This window comes from Neophocaena asiaeorientalis, unplaced genomic scaffold, assembly GCF_003031525.2.
Source record: "Neophocaena asiaeorientalis asiaeorientalis breed wild unplaced genomic scaffold, Neophocaena_asiaeorientalis_V1.1 scaffold45, whole genome shotgun sequence".
NCBI classification, from domain to species: Eukaryota; Metazoa; Chordata; class Mammalia; order Artiodactyla; family Phocoenidae; genus Neophocaena; species Neophocaena asiaeorientalis.
In genome coordinates, this window is record NW_020174642.1 from 741,933 (window position 1) to 758,664 (window position 16,732).

At 38.4% G+C, this 16,732-nt stretch overlaps 1 protein-coding gene across 3 annotated transcripts in view; it reads right to left on the reverse strand.

The window, feature by feature from the left end:
* SCAF4 (SR-related CTD associated factor 4) overlaps positions 1-16,732 on the reverse strand; it is a 55,335-nt gene that overhangs the window by 3,746 nt on the left and 34,857 nt on the right. For 2 of the 3 annotated variants that reach the window (XM_024758188.1, XM_024758187.1), the window contains exons 14-19: positions 16,474-16,587; positions 15,458-15,614; positions 13,721-13,878; positions 11,781-11,946; positions 11,605-11,691; positions 11,257-11,448 (exon numbers count right to left, since the gene is read on the reverse strand). In XM_024758188.1, the coding sequence (XP_024613956.1) occupies positions 11,257-11,448; positions 11,605-11,691; positions 11,781-11,946; positions 13,721-13,878; positions 15,458-15,614; positions 16,474-16,587 (874 nt within the window). The remainder of the gene's footprint in view (positions 1-11,256; positions 11,449-11,604; positions 11,692-11,780; positions 11,947-13,720; positions 13,879-15,457; positions 15,615-16,473; positions 16,588-16,732) is intronic. The other variant, XM_024758189.1, reaches the window with a different exon arrangement.

Here is a 16,732-nt window from a genome sequence, read left to right on the forward strand (position 1 = left end):
AGAGAGCAAATGGGCAATCATTCTTTATAAAATATAAACCGATCTCTAGCAACATATCTCTTAGTTTTTTATAACATGCATTTGAGGGTACATACAGGTTCATTTAACAGGGTTAACTTTTACAGTACCCATATATTTAAAACTCCTACAAAGCACATTTTTTATAAAGAGAAAAACATAGCCTAATTCATCTATTCCATATATGTGGATATTTGTATTTGGGATTTACTTAAAATATTATTCAAATTCTTTCCCTCTTTTGTAAATAAGCTGATTTCCTTTTAACCCTTTACGGACCAACAAAGCTTACAGATTCCCCCAACAGAATTCCCACAGCTCCAAATGTTGGCCTTCAGGGCACAGAAGTGGTGGAATTAGATATTTTTTTCTCTTCTGTTGTTTTGCAGTGAACAAAAAAGTACTGCTTTTATAATATTTTATAATTAAAAAATATATCAGGTGGCATAAGCCCTTGGTAGGCATAAGAGCTAAATTTCATTTTTATTTTTATTAGGAAAGCTGTCATGATGCATATACCAATGGAATACACAGTGAGTTACCCAAGTCTAAAGGACATTCAAAGCAATTATTCATTTTGTTTGGAAGTATGACGTGAAATACCTGACAAGTTTTCTAGAGTTAAAAACTTTAAAAAATTCACTTATTCATACATATGTTGAACATCTAAGCTTTACATTATTAACATATTTAATGTGCTGGGGATATAAAGATTTAAAAAAATAATAATCTTTTCCTTCAAACAGGACATAACCTAGCAGAAACAGACAAATGTCAATTGCTATAGGAGACGGCACACACTATTATGGTGACAAAGGTGGAACTGACAAAGTCAGTGTGTGTGAATTTGAGCGGGAGTCCCAGGGGAATGTCTGAACTGGGTCCCAAAGGAAAGGAAGAACATTCAAGGCCAATTTAAGGAAGGACATTACTGGTTAAAGAGAACAGCGGCTTCTGGAAAGGCCTATTATATTATTAGCAAAGTGAAGCAGTAAAGTGTGTTGTTCTGAGAATTGCAACAGAATGTCTTTTGATGAGAATCAAGGAGAGAAAAGATGAGGTTTATTATTGAAGCAGCAAGAAAGAATCTGTATGAATACAGATTGCTATCCATTAAAAAAGAAAAAAATGAGGTTTGGAAGGCTGAACAGTTAGGCCGGGGCAATCCAGGTCTTACATGCCATGAAAAGGAACCTGGACTCTGATCTAGAGTGGTGGGAAAACCACGGAGAAATTTTTAGCAGGGATGATCCTCATGTTCATTTCTGAAAGACCCCTCCAGCAAATAGCATACAGGAAAGGAAGGAGGCAGAGGACACTGAATAGAAGTTAGGCTCTTATTCCAAGAATCTAGGGAAAAGAGGTGAGAGACAACTGAACGACGTGCAAGAGATGAAGAACAGATTTAAGCCCTTTAGTAGGCAGGACCGGCAGAACATGAGATGGAGGAACATAGCTGCTTCGAATGAGTGGGTGGATGAAGGCATCAACTCAATGCAGGAATTTAGAAAGAGAAACAATTTTTGGAGACAGACAACAAATTTTACATGTTAATAGAGTTGGAGGGGCCTAGGCTACATCTGGTGGAAACGTGCTGAAGTGACTGATTAAATGTACAGAGCTCAGAAGAACCATGGTGTTAACTTATCCAGAACATGGATGAAACAAAAAAGGGAAGAGTTCAGACCTGGGGAAACTCACACTATAGACAGAAGACTCCAAATTTCCTAATACAACAAGATTTTAAGGCAGACCAAAAAAGTGACAGCCCCAAATGTCTCTATTTAAATTCAAGAAGTATAAGAAATACACTGAAGTTTAAATAACCAAGGCTATTTCCTATGATGAATCAAAAAAACCCACTTTCACAAAAAGTAAAAATCAAGATTAAAGGGGAGGTGCCAGTGCTTAGCGAAGACGTTGGTAATTATGGGAAATAAAGAACAGGTATGTTAAAAGATTAAAGGGGTGGTGAAGGAGGGGAAGGCTGATATCATGACTGGAGACCAGTGTGGACCTTGAAATGTCAGGAGAATGTTAGTTGAACCCTTTCATGGAGGATGTAAATTTAAGTTGGATCTTTCACACACAAAAAAAGGAAGGGCAGAGAGAACATCTGAAAAGGGAAATCAGTGGAAAGGGCGGCTCTTCTACCTCTTCTCCGCCCATCATCTTGTCTTCCATTCTACCACAGCCAACGCCTCTACGAAGTCCTGGACCTTTCATTACAAGTAACTTTATCACTTCTGAATTCTCATTTTCAAGTACCCCACTCTCTGACCCTCTTTCCCAAAACAACCTTCAATCCCACTAGGATCAAGTCCCCAATGCCGTTCACATCTTTACTTTCCTCCTTACCTGTCTTGGAGTCCACGGTTCTCCCTTACCATGTTGCCTGGAAAAACCTCAACACTGGTTTTAAATGCAACTCTTCTACCTAACCTGCACCTGAATATGGCTGGGCACCACCTCCGACATGCTGACTGGTCTCATTTTATTTATAACTACAACCACAAATGCTCCCTTAATCCTGGCCAGCAATTCTAATTTCCCTAGTCAATTCACATTCTTATGTTTCTAGATATCTATTTCACATGTTCCTGTTTCTCCTTAATCCCGTCTATTCTTAGCTGGTTTTATATAGCTTCTGGGAGGTAAAATTCACATAGCCTACAATTCACCCACATAAAGGGTGTAATTCAATGTTTTTTTAAATATATTCAGAGTTGGGCAACCATCGAAATAAATTTTAGAACATTTTCATCATCTCAAAAGAAACCCTGTATCCATTAACCATCATTTCCTGTTTCCCCCCAACTCCATCCCAACCCCCAGGCAACCATACATTTTATTTTCTGTCTCTATGGACTTGCCTATTCTGGACATTTCATAAATGTGGAATCATACAATACGTGACCCTTTGTGACTGGCTTCTTTCACTTAGTGTATATTTTCAAGGCCCATCCACGTTGTAGCATGTATAAGTACTTCATTTCTTTTCAAGTATTGTTAAATGGAAATACATTTTATTTATCCTAGTTGGTATATTTGTTTTTAAAAAAAGACATTTAGAAAGGCTTTTTTAATCCACCTACCTACCACCAAATCTACCGATTTACCTGCACCTGTATCTGTATTACTCCTTCCATCTGTCAACATCTGTGCCCCATGTTCAAACTCTGAATCCATACCCTCACCTACATAATATCAACCTAGAAAATATCTCTTCTTTCTTGCAACAAAAATTTCCCCTCTACTGGGTTTTCCAATAATGAACATGCTAGAGTTGTCTTTTAGAAATAAACACGAAAGAACTGGCCTCACCTTCTATCTCCCTTCAGCTCACCGCCGCTTCACTGTTACCCTATATAGCACATCTCCTCAGAGAGATGTCCAAAATCATTGTATCCATTTCTTGTATCTCTCATTCTCTCCTGACCCTATCTATATATACTTTTGAACCCATCACTCCAATAAAACCACATTTCTCAAGGTCATCCAGAAGCCTTCATTTTGATAAATCCCGTTAGCAAGTCTCAGCACTCTTCTTTGACCCAAAAATGGCATCTGATAGTTGATCTCTCCCTCCTTCCTAGGAACTTTCTTTACTGGGCTTCCGGAATACCTTCCTCTACTTTTGCTTCCTAGCCCTCTAGCTGCACCTTCTCAGTATCCTTTGCTGGATGGAACAGAAGAGGACAGTGGTTAAAAAGCACAGGTGCTGGAATAAGTGTACCTTGAATTCTAGGTGCTGCCACATGGAGCTGTGACCTTGGGCAGGTCACTTCATCTCTTTATGCCTCTGATTCCCCATCTACAAACTGGGGATAACTGTGTTGACTTCAGAGAACTGTAAGGCTTAAATGACTGATATATACACAAACTCCTTAGAAGAGTTCCCATCATGTCTTAGTTCTCCGTATCATATCTTCGACTGCTAAATGCTGACGTTTTCCTGGGCTCATCCCTCTCACTACATTCCCTCCCTAGGTAATCTCACATACTCTGGTGGCTGTAAATATTGTTTATATTTGCTGACGACACCAGAATTTACATCTTTAGACTTTATTTACCAGTTGTTTAGTTGTTATCTGCACCTGAATGTCAAAGTTAAAACATCCAACATTTAACTTGACATCCACATCCTAAACCCACTCCTCTTTGAGATCTGCCCATCTGAGGAATGGCAATTACACTCAACTAAATTGCTCAGGTCAAAAACATGGTCGTTCTTGACTCCTTTCTCTCACATATATATAATAAGGCCATTCTGAAGGCTGTATCTTCAAAATAAGTTCAGAATCCAAATGCTTGTTACTTCTGCTGTGCCATCCTAGTGCAAGCTGTTAGCACTCTAATCTCATCTACTCCAGTGGCATCCAAACCAGTCTCGTCTTTCCACTCTTACCAACGCCTGTAGTTTGCTTTCTATAGAACAGCCATCCATAATCCTTTGAAAAATGGAAACCAGGTTTAAAGTGTTTAAGACCTATACTTTTGTTGTACTCTGGCCCCTGACAACCAGTTCTGAACTCATCACCTGCCGCTCTTCCGGATGACTGCACTGCTCAACCCTCGCAGCCCGCTGTAGTCCCTCCAACAAGCCAAGTCTGTTCTCAGTCCAAGCTCCCCTTCTGTTCTCCTCTAAATGAGATGTTTCCCCTGTGTCTCTATGGCTCTTTCCTCTATTATTTCTCTGTATTACCTCCTTAGAAGCCTTCCTTGGCCATCCTATATAAAAGAGTACATCTCAAACGACATTCCTCCAATCCCGTTCTCTGCTTTACTCTCTTCACAGGAATAGCTTCATGGGAAATTATTAGTTTACTTACTATCTAAGTTCCCACTAGAACGTAAGCTCCAGGAAGAAAGGCCCTGTCTTGTCATTCAGGGATCTCTAGTACCCAGAAGGGTGCCTGGCACACAGTAGGTACTCGAGTAAATACATGTTGAACGTATGAATGAATAAATGGTGGTGGCATACGGGATGACTAAACTCATCAACAAGATACCTCTCGGGGGGCAAAAGCAGTGGCTACAAGGTCCAGGTCTCTCCCCCAGGGCGGTGAGTCTCTTTCCATTGTAAACCTATGAATATCTGAAATTTTGAGAAAAGCTGCAATGTCCTTTCACAACCGCCTTTTCCGCTCCTAGTCGCAGTTCCACCTTTTCTTGATTCCAAACGAATGAATGTCACTGTGGCATTGTGCATGGACCTAACTCAAAATTTGTTCATACAAGGAAAGATTTACGAGCTGCTCTCATCTCCCACCAACGCCCTGAGAGCCCCAAGGCATATATATATATTTGTTTAATCATTAAAAGTGTTTTATTTTTAACTACAAACCTTCAGAAAATTGAAATAACAGTACAACCCATACATGTATTTCCTTAGCCTAGATTCACCAGTTAACATTTAGGCCCTAATTATTTTGAAAAGACTCCCAGGTGATTCTTACAGGAGGCACTGTGATGGGAGAAGGGGAGAATGGAAAAATGCGGAGCTAGTTTTCAAAGAATGAGAGAGAGCACATTTTAGATTGCATTATACATTACTATACCAAAAAAAAAAATCGTTCTTAGAATGGTAGCAAAAGATTGCTAAAAGAAAATTGAGTTTTCAATAACATACAGTGCAGGCAGACTAAGATGTGTATCTATTTTTAGCATGGGGCACATTATGTTTTGATAAAATCTAATACATGAAAACCATAATTTCAAATAAAGAATCAGAGACTACTATCTCTTTAAAATGTCTCCTTGGATTTTTTGCAAAATAACGTACAATACGGTTTGGTCAATTTCCCTATGGCTCATTTATAGTCGTTTTTTTAAGAATTTGTTTGTATATGAATTGCTATTTTATTGTAACTGGCAAAGTATAAGAGCTGTGACTTAAGAGTTAAAGAGTTGTACTATTAAGAGTCAAGAAGCTTGGGATATACTGGTAATCCATCACTGAATGAGATCATCCATAGGAAATTTTATTTTCAATGTTAGCTGGAAAAAATCTTACCTGAAATTCTTCACAGCATTATCTTTGTCTACCAAAATCAATCTAGAGCCCAGAGTTTCTGCCCCTCCCACCTTCCTCAGGCCCAAAGAGACGTCAGAGAGATTTAAACTTAGAAGAGACTCTTTAGGCTGGAGTCCTGCAGCCTAGGAAGTGCAGAGAGAGATGGAGACAATATAAGCAGCTTTCAAGTTTTCGTGCAAGACCTTCTCCATGTTTTGTTTGAAGCGCTTCGCCTTCTGAGAAAATATAGTGTGTATTCATGCATAAATTCATACCCAAGGTAAATATCTGCTGTGGATCGATCACTATTAAAACATTCATTGAACAATGTTATATACAAAGTTGATGGCACTGTGATGAGTATTTGGGAAAAGAAACATAGTGGAGTAATATAATGTAATATTTAGAGTACCAATTCAAATATTTTAAAGCTTTCAAAGAACACTTTTAAAGGATAAACAAACATCTGGTAGACCCCTCTGGGTTATAATTTAACATAACCAATATTATAACAAAGTCTACAATAAGGAAGAATATTAAAATGCAACAAGTGTTTAAAAATTAGGTGTTACCATTAAAAAAACTTGAGAATTTTCTTCAGGTTTCCTTTGAATGTTATTCACACTAGTAGACTGGTGCTCTAATGTTCTAATTTATAGTGTTAAAAATTACTAATTATAAAAGTATCAAAATTCTAGGCAGAAAAATCTAAAGCTAAGTGAAATCACAAGTCAAATATCAATTTTAAAGTACAGTTGACCCTTGAATAACACAGGTTTGAACTGTACGGACCCACTTATACATAGATTTTTTTTTTTCCCCAGTAATTATGTACTACACGATCCGTAGTTGGTTGAATCTGCAGATGTGGGACCTCGGATATGGAGGGCCAACTATAAAGTTATGTGTGGAGTTTTTACTGCATGGGAGTTGGCGCCCCTAATCACCGTGTTGTTCAAGAGTCAAATGGAATTACAGAACTTGATAGTAAAATTATTCATCTTCAAGGCAGTCTTAAGGATCACAGATAGTTATTGCATAAAAGCAAACACGCCTGTTTAATTCACAAACCAATTCTGTCTACATAATTCTTGAAGTGTCCAAAGTTTGGAACATCATATGCCTGTCGAGGCCAGGCAAGGATGTGTGAGAATCAAGCACGAAGTATACATCATACTACTGCCTAGCGAGTCAGCCTGGAGGCTACCAATCTGTGACTTTTGCTTTAAATATCTGGTAACAAATATTATCAATAAGAAGCAATCTTACACATACCCAATTCTTATTTATAAATTTTACCATCATCTATAGCAGTGTGACAAAACTGTAGAGAATCTCTGTATAATAATAATTAATGAGTAAATGCATCTGGCAAGAGAAGAGACTTTAATTTTCCACAATAGGAATGAATCCGATTTAGCTTAATTTTTCCTTGAAAAGGTATTATGGATATGCTGGTAACACAATAGAGATATGTAACACAAACAAACATTTTTTTGTGTATTTTTTTATTGTTTGGAACACCAAAGTAACCCAAATTTCACATTTACAATGAAATTTTAAATAAAAATATGCTGTACATTGTATTAGAGATACATGTTATACAAAAGTTTGGAAAAGTAAACACATACACTTATACAGTAAAGAGAATGTACTGCTGAACTGCTATCCCCTTTAATATGCCTTCTCTCCTAAACGGTCAACAACTGTAAACTGTCTCCTTTAGCTTCTATGAAATGACCACTGCTCTAGCTATTCTGAAGTGTGAGGCACTAAGAACAGATTCCTTTAAAATAAGTGATAATGAGTTATCATTGTGCACTGAATAGTTTTATGTTTTCAGATGATCAGTTACTAAAATAATCAAAATCTCCAAAAGACGGAGGTAGTTACCTACAAATCTGGCTGCGAGGGCTACTTCAGCCCAATTCAAGAAACGGGTAGTCATCACTCCCAAACTAACATCCACACTTAAGTCTGATCATTCAGAAAATTCTTTACACCAAACCATCCTTAAAGCACCCCACCGCGTCCTTCATAACCAGGGCCTACAACAGAATTTTGGAAGATCTGTTTGTTGAAATCTTTTTTTGGCCCCTCTACTTTAAAAATATAATTGCCACATTTCAGAAATTAGGATCCAAGAACTCAGTTAAGTCGCAAAGATACATTTAGCTTCCATTGTAAGAAAACAATCTGAGTATCATTAATAGGAAGAATACAGATACCATATTGTGCTATTTAAATGAAATGCCACTATGACTAACACACATTTTCTCAGTAAGCCAACTGATGGAACTTTAATACATGTGAACTTATCTCCTGGTCTAATATACCATGAAATATCTGAGGCAACCATGCCAAGATACATACTTTCCTAAAAAGGCTGCTTCCTCTGCTGACAATTATAACAGTTTAAAATAAATCACAAGTAAGTAATATAATTTTAGAATTTCCAGTACTCTTCTCTAGGTATGCTAAATACCGTCTATGACATTCCTTACCTGTAATAAGCACCCACCATTCACTGAGTGCCTACTCTGTGGCAGGCCCCATGTCAGTTGTTTACATATGTTAGCCCAACTGAATGATCACAACACCCCGATGTGACATTTCATTCCTTTTCTCACAGTTGAAGAAACAAGTTTAGTATCACCTTCTAGGCTTAAAGTTTTCTGTATAGTATAACACTGCTTTTTATTATCATAAGAGAAAACATTAGAGCACCAAGAGAAAACGTGAAAGCATCTTAGTTCTAGTATTTTGTTACTTGGTTAACATCAACAATATTCAACCTATTTACTGATCCTTTAGTGCTACAATATTGCATGTGATTACAATATTCCTTTATCAAAATGATGGAATTGTGACTAGTCTTTTGGTTAAATCCTTTATTTGCATATGCATTAAAAAGTCTCATTTCTATAAAAGGTCAAATTCATGGGATATTCTTTTCAAGATTTCTAATTGAAGGAAAATGGAAGGCTCTCTTTCTCAGGATTCAACTAAACTACTGCAGTATAGTTAAAAGTGCCTATTTTAACAAAAGTTTTCGTTTTTATGTTATGTCATATTTTAACCTTTCCAGATCTGGAACAGCCTTCAATTTTTCAATTTCTAAATTCTGTTTTATAAATTACAAAGATCATCATCAGAGGTGAAGTATAAACAGTCCTACACTGAAAACCAACCATCCATCCACTTACATAATAATGTTCCTCTCTCATGGAGCTTCCATTCTTGGGGGTGGGAGGAGATGGACATCCAAATAGGTATGTTAGATAATGATAAATGCTAAGAAATTTAATTATTTTTCTAGCAGTGACTAGCTTACTAAGTTTATTTTTCATGCTCACCAACTTTTGATTTGTGTTTTATTTTGTTTCACATGTTGGCTGAGAGTTTAAATTATACATTTCAGTAGTGGTAAGAAATAAAAGGGCAGAGTCTCCAAGACCTAAATGTTAAATAAAAGGCAGGTAATTTATTCTTTTTTGGGGGGGGGAGGGGAGCTGCACCGTGTGGCTTGTGGGATCTCAGTTTCCCGACCAGGGAATGAACCCGGGCCACAGCAGTGAAAGCCCAGAATCCTAACCACTAAGCCACCAGGGAACTCCCTGGGTTATTTGTTCTTAAAGGTTTTTCGAAAGTAGCAGTTATTAAAGTCTTGGAGATGATGAAATCTTTTCATTCATTCAGCGAATTTACTAAGACCAGAAAAAAACCACAAATGCATGAAATTCTGTAAACAGTCTCAGGTGGCCTAATACCCATGGATACCAGAGTAGGAAACTTCATTTCAAAGAGAATTCATAATCAGGGGCATGCGTGTGGGGTGGAGGAAAGAAGCTGATCAGAAAATTCTACCCAACTTAGATTCTTTGATTCTTGTGTAACCACCTTATTACAAATATGGGGGGGGTGGAGAATCATAACAAAACTGAGATCCAAAGATATTAAGGTTTCCTGGCTCCTAGTTCACTGTTCCTTCTACTATGACTTCCATTAGGGCGCAGACCTCTTAAGCAACTTCCCCATTAAACAAATCATTTTCCATCATTATGATGACTACGCTACATTACTTGTGACAAATTTTAACCCTAAATCCTCTTTTACCATTACCCAGTCTGTGTACTAAAAGAAATAAAAATCAAGTTTATTATCAGCCTAAACTCAGTCTTGGAGAGGGCAGAAGACAGCATGCCATTTAAAAACAAATTGATTTTTATTATAAATGTAGTACATGCAACGAAGTGAAAATTTCCAACAGTACTGAAAGCTGTAGGTGAAAAGTAAAAGTCCTACATCACAAACCAATGTCCCACAGTCCTACATCCCACAAGTAACCAATATGCTCTTTCCTTAAAAAACCTAAGATTATGAAAGTGAACATTTGCACACACATACCTCTGAAAAATACAATGGGCTCACAGGACTAGAATATTCTAACACTAAGGATGAATTAACTACCCATTAGGAGAATCAAGTGTTAATTATATTTGGCAATACCACTTCAAATACAATTTATTAATTGTTATAGGATGGTCACTATAACAAGTATATGACATATTCACTTATAATTCAAGCAAGCAAGGGTAAGGCCTCCTAAAGATGTAAACAATCTAAACCACACTTCCATGGATCACAGAAGTAGAGTTGTGGGTAAAGAATACAACAGATGAACTCTTGCAGGAGAAAAATGAGGGGTCAGTGGAAAAAGCATTGCCTCAGGCTGTGTAACTGTCACTCAGGTAACAAAGCCATTTTCTGGCAATGTATCAAAGATAATTTCTTTGCTAGCCCACAGAGAATGCTACCAAAGTCCAGGGATTATAAATGTATAAAAATTAATCCAGACAGGGAAAAAACCCACATTGTTAAAGAAATGCTCTCTCTTATAAAGCTGCGATGTCTGGGGTTTTGTTAATCATGGACTATGTACCAACTCCTTTTTATAGAGATTAGTTTAATCACTTTGCTATACCAAATTAAGATGTGCAAATCCAAACTTTTATTCAAGACAGACAAACAAACATGATTTCATTTTTGAGGCTGTGTCTTGAGCACATTCTTGGTAAAGACTAAAGTACACATATTTAAGAGAAAGATCTTCCTCAAAGAAAAATAGCCTCAGAGAACGTTTCACCAAAAGTAGCATTGTTTATATAAAAAGCCTAACTTGGGCAGGGGAAAGAAAACTAATGATAAAAAACTTAACTTACCAAGAAGTGAAACAGGCTGGGTTACAGGAGGGGTGGGCAGATTCGTGGGTGCAGCAGGTGGCACGGCAGAACCATACATTTTCACACTGTCACCAGACTCGGCGTTTCCTCTAGCCCCAGACACCACTGTTGGAATGGGATTTCCAATAGATAAGTCTTTTGTAGTGTCTTCATTTATACCAGCGATAGTAGCTAAGGAATATAATTACATCAACATGTGAAGCTGAATAAATAATTATCTCCCGGTCAACATTCTTTTGCCATACTATAGGTCCTATTACTGGTCCATTCTCCCTCCTACTCTCAATTCCAAGAGGACAAGTGAACACAAAGGAAAAACATGCTTACAGTTTGGGATGTTTATTGGTGGAGTGTGAGGAGGAGGAATGGATACTGGTGGAGTTATAGGAGGTGGGGGTCCAGGAGGAAGAAAACCTAGAATAAGAAAAATAATGTCAACTGAAGTTGTGACACTTTATTTCAGGCTCTAAAAAAACAATGTCTTCTCAAATAACTTCGTGTACCTGGTGGTAAATGCATTGGGTTGAATCCTGGGCGCAGAAATGGTGGAGGAGGTGGAGGAGGAGGAACACCAGGACCAAAGCCTGGAGGGGGAATTCCCAAAGGAGGCGTGAAAGTGGGTGGCTGGAGAGCACCAACTACAGGAGGTCCCGGCTGATGTGGTGGGACCTAGAAAGAAAACGGAAAATGAAGGCACATATTTAGCCACCCTCCCACCCACAGTGTGTAGAGACAAAGAAAATACCTTGTTGAAAAAAGAAAAAAAGGAATCTCTAAATTGTGCTTATTATGTAAGTACACTTATTAGATAACAGGTGGTAATCTGCACCTACCCCTAAACAATAGAAACCACTTATTTTTCCCTTTTTCTATTTGGCCGCACTGCGCGGCATGCGGGATCTTAGTTCCCCGACCAGGGAATCAAACCTGTGCCCCCTGCAGTGGAAGCATGGAGTCTTAACCACTGGACCACCAAGGAATTCCGAGAAATCACCTATTTACTCTCTACTTTATGACAGCAAACTCACACTGTAATTCACCAGCACCTGTATTGGTGTTCTGCTAGAATATTAATATGATAAAAAATGTTTCATGGTTAGGTCAATAAGTTTGAGAAATACTTTTTTTTTTGCAGTACGCGGGCCTCACTGTTGTGGCCTCTCCCGCTGCGGAGCACAGGCTCCGGACGCGCAGGCTCAGCGGCCATGGCTCACGGGCCCAGCCGCTCTGCGGCACGTGGGATCTTCCCGGACCGGGGCACGAACCCGTGTCCCCTGCATCGGCAGGCGGACTCCCAACCACTGCGCCACCAAGGAAGTCCCAAGAAATACAACTTTTAAAAAAGCTTCCTGGGGCTTCCCTGGTGGCGCAGTGGTTGGGAGTCCGCCTGCCGATGCAGGGGACACGGGTTCGTGCCCCGGTCCGGGAAGATCCCACGTGCCGCAGAGCGGCTGGGCCCGTGAGCCATGGCCGCTGAGCCTGCGCGTCCGGAGCCTGTGCTCCAAAACGGGAGAGAGGCAAAAACAGTGAGAGGCCCACGTACCGCAAAAAAAAAAAAAAAGAAAGAAAAAGAAAAAGCTACCTGGTAATCTGCACAGTGACTAAGATCACAGGTCTTTAGGGTCAAGTGCCTGGCCCCCCTTTCAGGTCATTTTGTGACCTTGAGCAAGCTACTTACATTACACTCCCTAGACCTACCTCAGTTTACTTATCTGTAAAATGGAAAAGTGCCAACCTCGCATAATTATGGGGATTAAAGAGTGAATAAATATTAAGTGCTAGTGCCTGGCACTTAATAAATACCCAACATATGTTAGCTATTGTTACAAAAAAGTATAATCAATCTTAAGAGATTAGTCAAGTTTCTTTGACTTTCTTTGAATCTTATTTAGAACCTGCACTGGAAGGCATATCCAAAAGGTCAGCTAAAGAGTGCCAATTTGGGGACTCCATTTATAAAATATCACAGCTAAGTATGTATCAAAGCATGTAATTTTCTCCTAACACTACGAAAAATGAAGAAGCTAGGCAACCCAGTTTTGTGACAGCTCAGATTTATCCGATTCAGTTTTAATGTGAGAAATTGAGGAAAGAAGGCATTGAAGGAAAAGAAAAATCTAGTGGATCATACATACAAGTATGGGTCAAGTATTTATAATTTTTACCAAAACATTACTTACTTAGCTCTTAACATGTAACAGGAAAATCACATCTCAAGTCAAAAAGGTTATGAGGTAAGACACTGAATAATCTCGACAGATGTAAGGCAATATGAAATTTATTCTGGTTTTTAAAAGCATTTATAAATAATAGGTCTGACATACCAACACACAAAAAATTAATATGCACTCATGTCTTTGACTATGAATCTAGACATACATCTATAGTAAGACTTAGAAAGGTATCTTTCTAAAAGTTTAAACAATGCTCCAAATAGTCTTACCTGTGGAGGTGGTACTGTTATAGGTGCAGGAACAGGAATAGGAGGGACAGGCACAGGTAAAGGCTTAGGTATGGGTGATACTGGTTCTGTGTGTGAGGTTTCTGCCCCTCCATTTTGAGCAACTTCATTTTCATGCTTTTTGGGAATTCCCTTCCAATCTATGAGAGTTAAAGAAATTTAACAAAAGCTTACATTTCAGCTTATAACTTTAAACCCAGAAATGATTTTTTAAATGTTGATATTAAAATCAGAAAGCAGGACTTCCCTGGTGGCGCAGTGGTTAGGAATCCACCTGCCAATGCAGGGGACGTGGGTTTGAGCCCTGGTCCGGGAAGATCCCATGTGCCACGGAGCAACTAAGCCTGTGCACCACGACTACTGAGCCTGCGCTCTAGAGCCTGTGAGCCACAACTACTGAAGCCTGAGTGCCTAGAGCCCGTGCTCTGCAACAAGAGAAGCCACCACAATGAGAAGCCCGTGCACCACAACAAAGAGGAGCCCCCACTTGCCACAACTAGAGAAAAGCCCGCGCTCAGCAATGAAGACCCACGCAGCCAAAAATAAATCAAAAAAAAAAAAAACCCAAAACAGAGAGCATTCTGATTATTAAAGAAATGCCTATGCTAATCTCATAAACATTAATTATTTAAATTAACAATAGCAAACATGCAAAAATAATGCTTACTTACGTGCCAGGCACAGTTCTAAGCTATATATATATTTATTTAATTCTCATAACCATCTATAAGTACCATCTATAAGTAGGTCCTACTATTATTATTCCCATTTCTCAAGAGGCGTAAACAAAAGACAATTTGCCCAAAGTCACATACCTAGTAGTGGCAGAGATGGGATTCAACCCAGGCATATTTGGCTCTAAAGTCTCTGTTCTTAACCACAACAGTGTTAATTGTTTGGATTAAAGACCCTGGGAGGGAGGAGCAGGATTCTTTTTACCCTGGACCAGAGTCTCCCAGAATGCCTGGCACATAGTAGACCCTCAATACCTGTCTGCCTGAACAGAAACCTAGTCCGATCCTTAAGCGAAGGCATTACGCACCAAGGAGGGAGGAGGTGGTGTACGGGGAAAGTCCAGCATTGTTTCATTGCCTTTTGGCTTTTCAAATCATCACTCCTGACTGAAGTTCTTTAATGCTTTAAGTATTTACTGTACTTTGCCATGCCACCCTGTGCTCCTTTCATCCTGCTATCTATCAATCTTCAGGTCATGCCCCTACAAGCTGCCATTTTTCCCAATGCAATTCCACTATCAACCTGGCATTTTTAATATTCAGCCTACAAATAACTGTACCTCCTCGTCTTACACGTTTACTTTTGATGGCTTCTCTGGACATTTAAACATTTTCTAAGAAATTACTATGAAGCAGTGGATTTTACTAACAATGTTCAGTTTGAGACTCATTTGATCTGTTAGGTTTTTACAGTGAAAAATTCTCCCTAAGATCCACTTAATACTACAATTAATAATTAAGCCCATAATCAGTATTTATTTGTGTCTGCAACTCTCCCACTAAATGTAAGTTGCATAAGGGCAAGGACCACATTTGTCTTATTCACTGTTGTTTCCTCAGTTTATTATAATGGAGAGACTGGCACCCACATAGTGGGTATTTGAAAAATCTCAAAAATCAGATCCTAAGGCAAAGAATAAACATTTGTCATAGCACTACCAAGGAAACAGATTAATTTTTTTTTTTAAATTAAATACTGCTTTACCTGGATTAAGTGTATCACTGTCCAACATTCCTCCTTCACAAAAACTCTCCAGTTCTTCAGGCTTGACTTTGTCCCACGGAATATAAGTAACACCAAGTTCTACATCCCAATACTGCTTATAATCTGCCTTTATTCCTTTGTTTAAGGCCCAGGCAATCTATTTCACCATTTGTTAAAATATAAAAAGAAAGGAAAGGAGAAGAATGTCACAAATTGAGAGTTAACTGTTCCTCATGATTCTAATTACTCAGAATTGGTCAGCAAGGGAGCAATCTGGCCTGGCTTTCTCTGGATCTCACTCAAAACTTTATTCGGTGCTAGGAAACTGGTTACCCTACCATCTCACTTTGTTTCTCCTAGGATGGAAATCTGACTGGCAATCACTTCCTTACTCACTCTTCCAACCACCCACCACCCCGCAAACCCAGGCAGCATAAAACTTAAGAGAAAAGGAAAAAGTTTATCAGGGACAGGCTGAAGTTCCCTATACAATTCAGCATAAAAAAGGGGAGAGCACTTTTAAAAGTCTTGGGTACCTCGGAATTACTCAACATCAGACAAAATCCTTTTGCGGTGCAATCCAAGGGTAGAACATGGTATTATAACGTTAAGGAAACACTGACTCTGGCCCCTCAGAGTAAGAATACCCATGTACCTATATCTTTTCCTCTATCTTCAGTGAGTATTTTTCATAGTTCTAAGATGAGATGGCAAACTTTAAAATTAAAATGTGAAAAATACAAAATTTTCTGAATGACAAAATATTTTACAAAATGACATTATATTTAAAGCGCCAAGTAAATACCTTGATGAACTTACCTACCTTTAAAAAAAAAGACAAAATTCTACCATGCACCTAACATTAAAAATTTTCCTTTAACTCTTAGGAGATAACCTCTTTAAAAAAAGATGCACAGATAATGCCCCAGTGTCCAAAATTACAGTTTTCTTTAAAAGTCACATAATATTATATATTAAGTTTTAAAAGAAATGAATTATAAACTATAAAACACTACCTTTATGGATTTCTGGTTCACTTTATAGTTTCCTCGGCTCAGTTTCTGCAGGGCACGGTTAGCATCTTGCCTATGAACCATAACAATATAGGCACAACCTCTGGGAGGAATCATCTGCTCCAAAAGATTTTAATATTATAAAATATAGTAACAAAAAAATAAAAAAGCAACAAGATATAATACTACGTAATCAGTTCCAACAAGCCCAATTCAAACCCCCTGCACCCTCCAGAGCCAGAGTTCTATAACTGGAGATTAA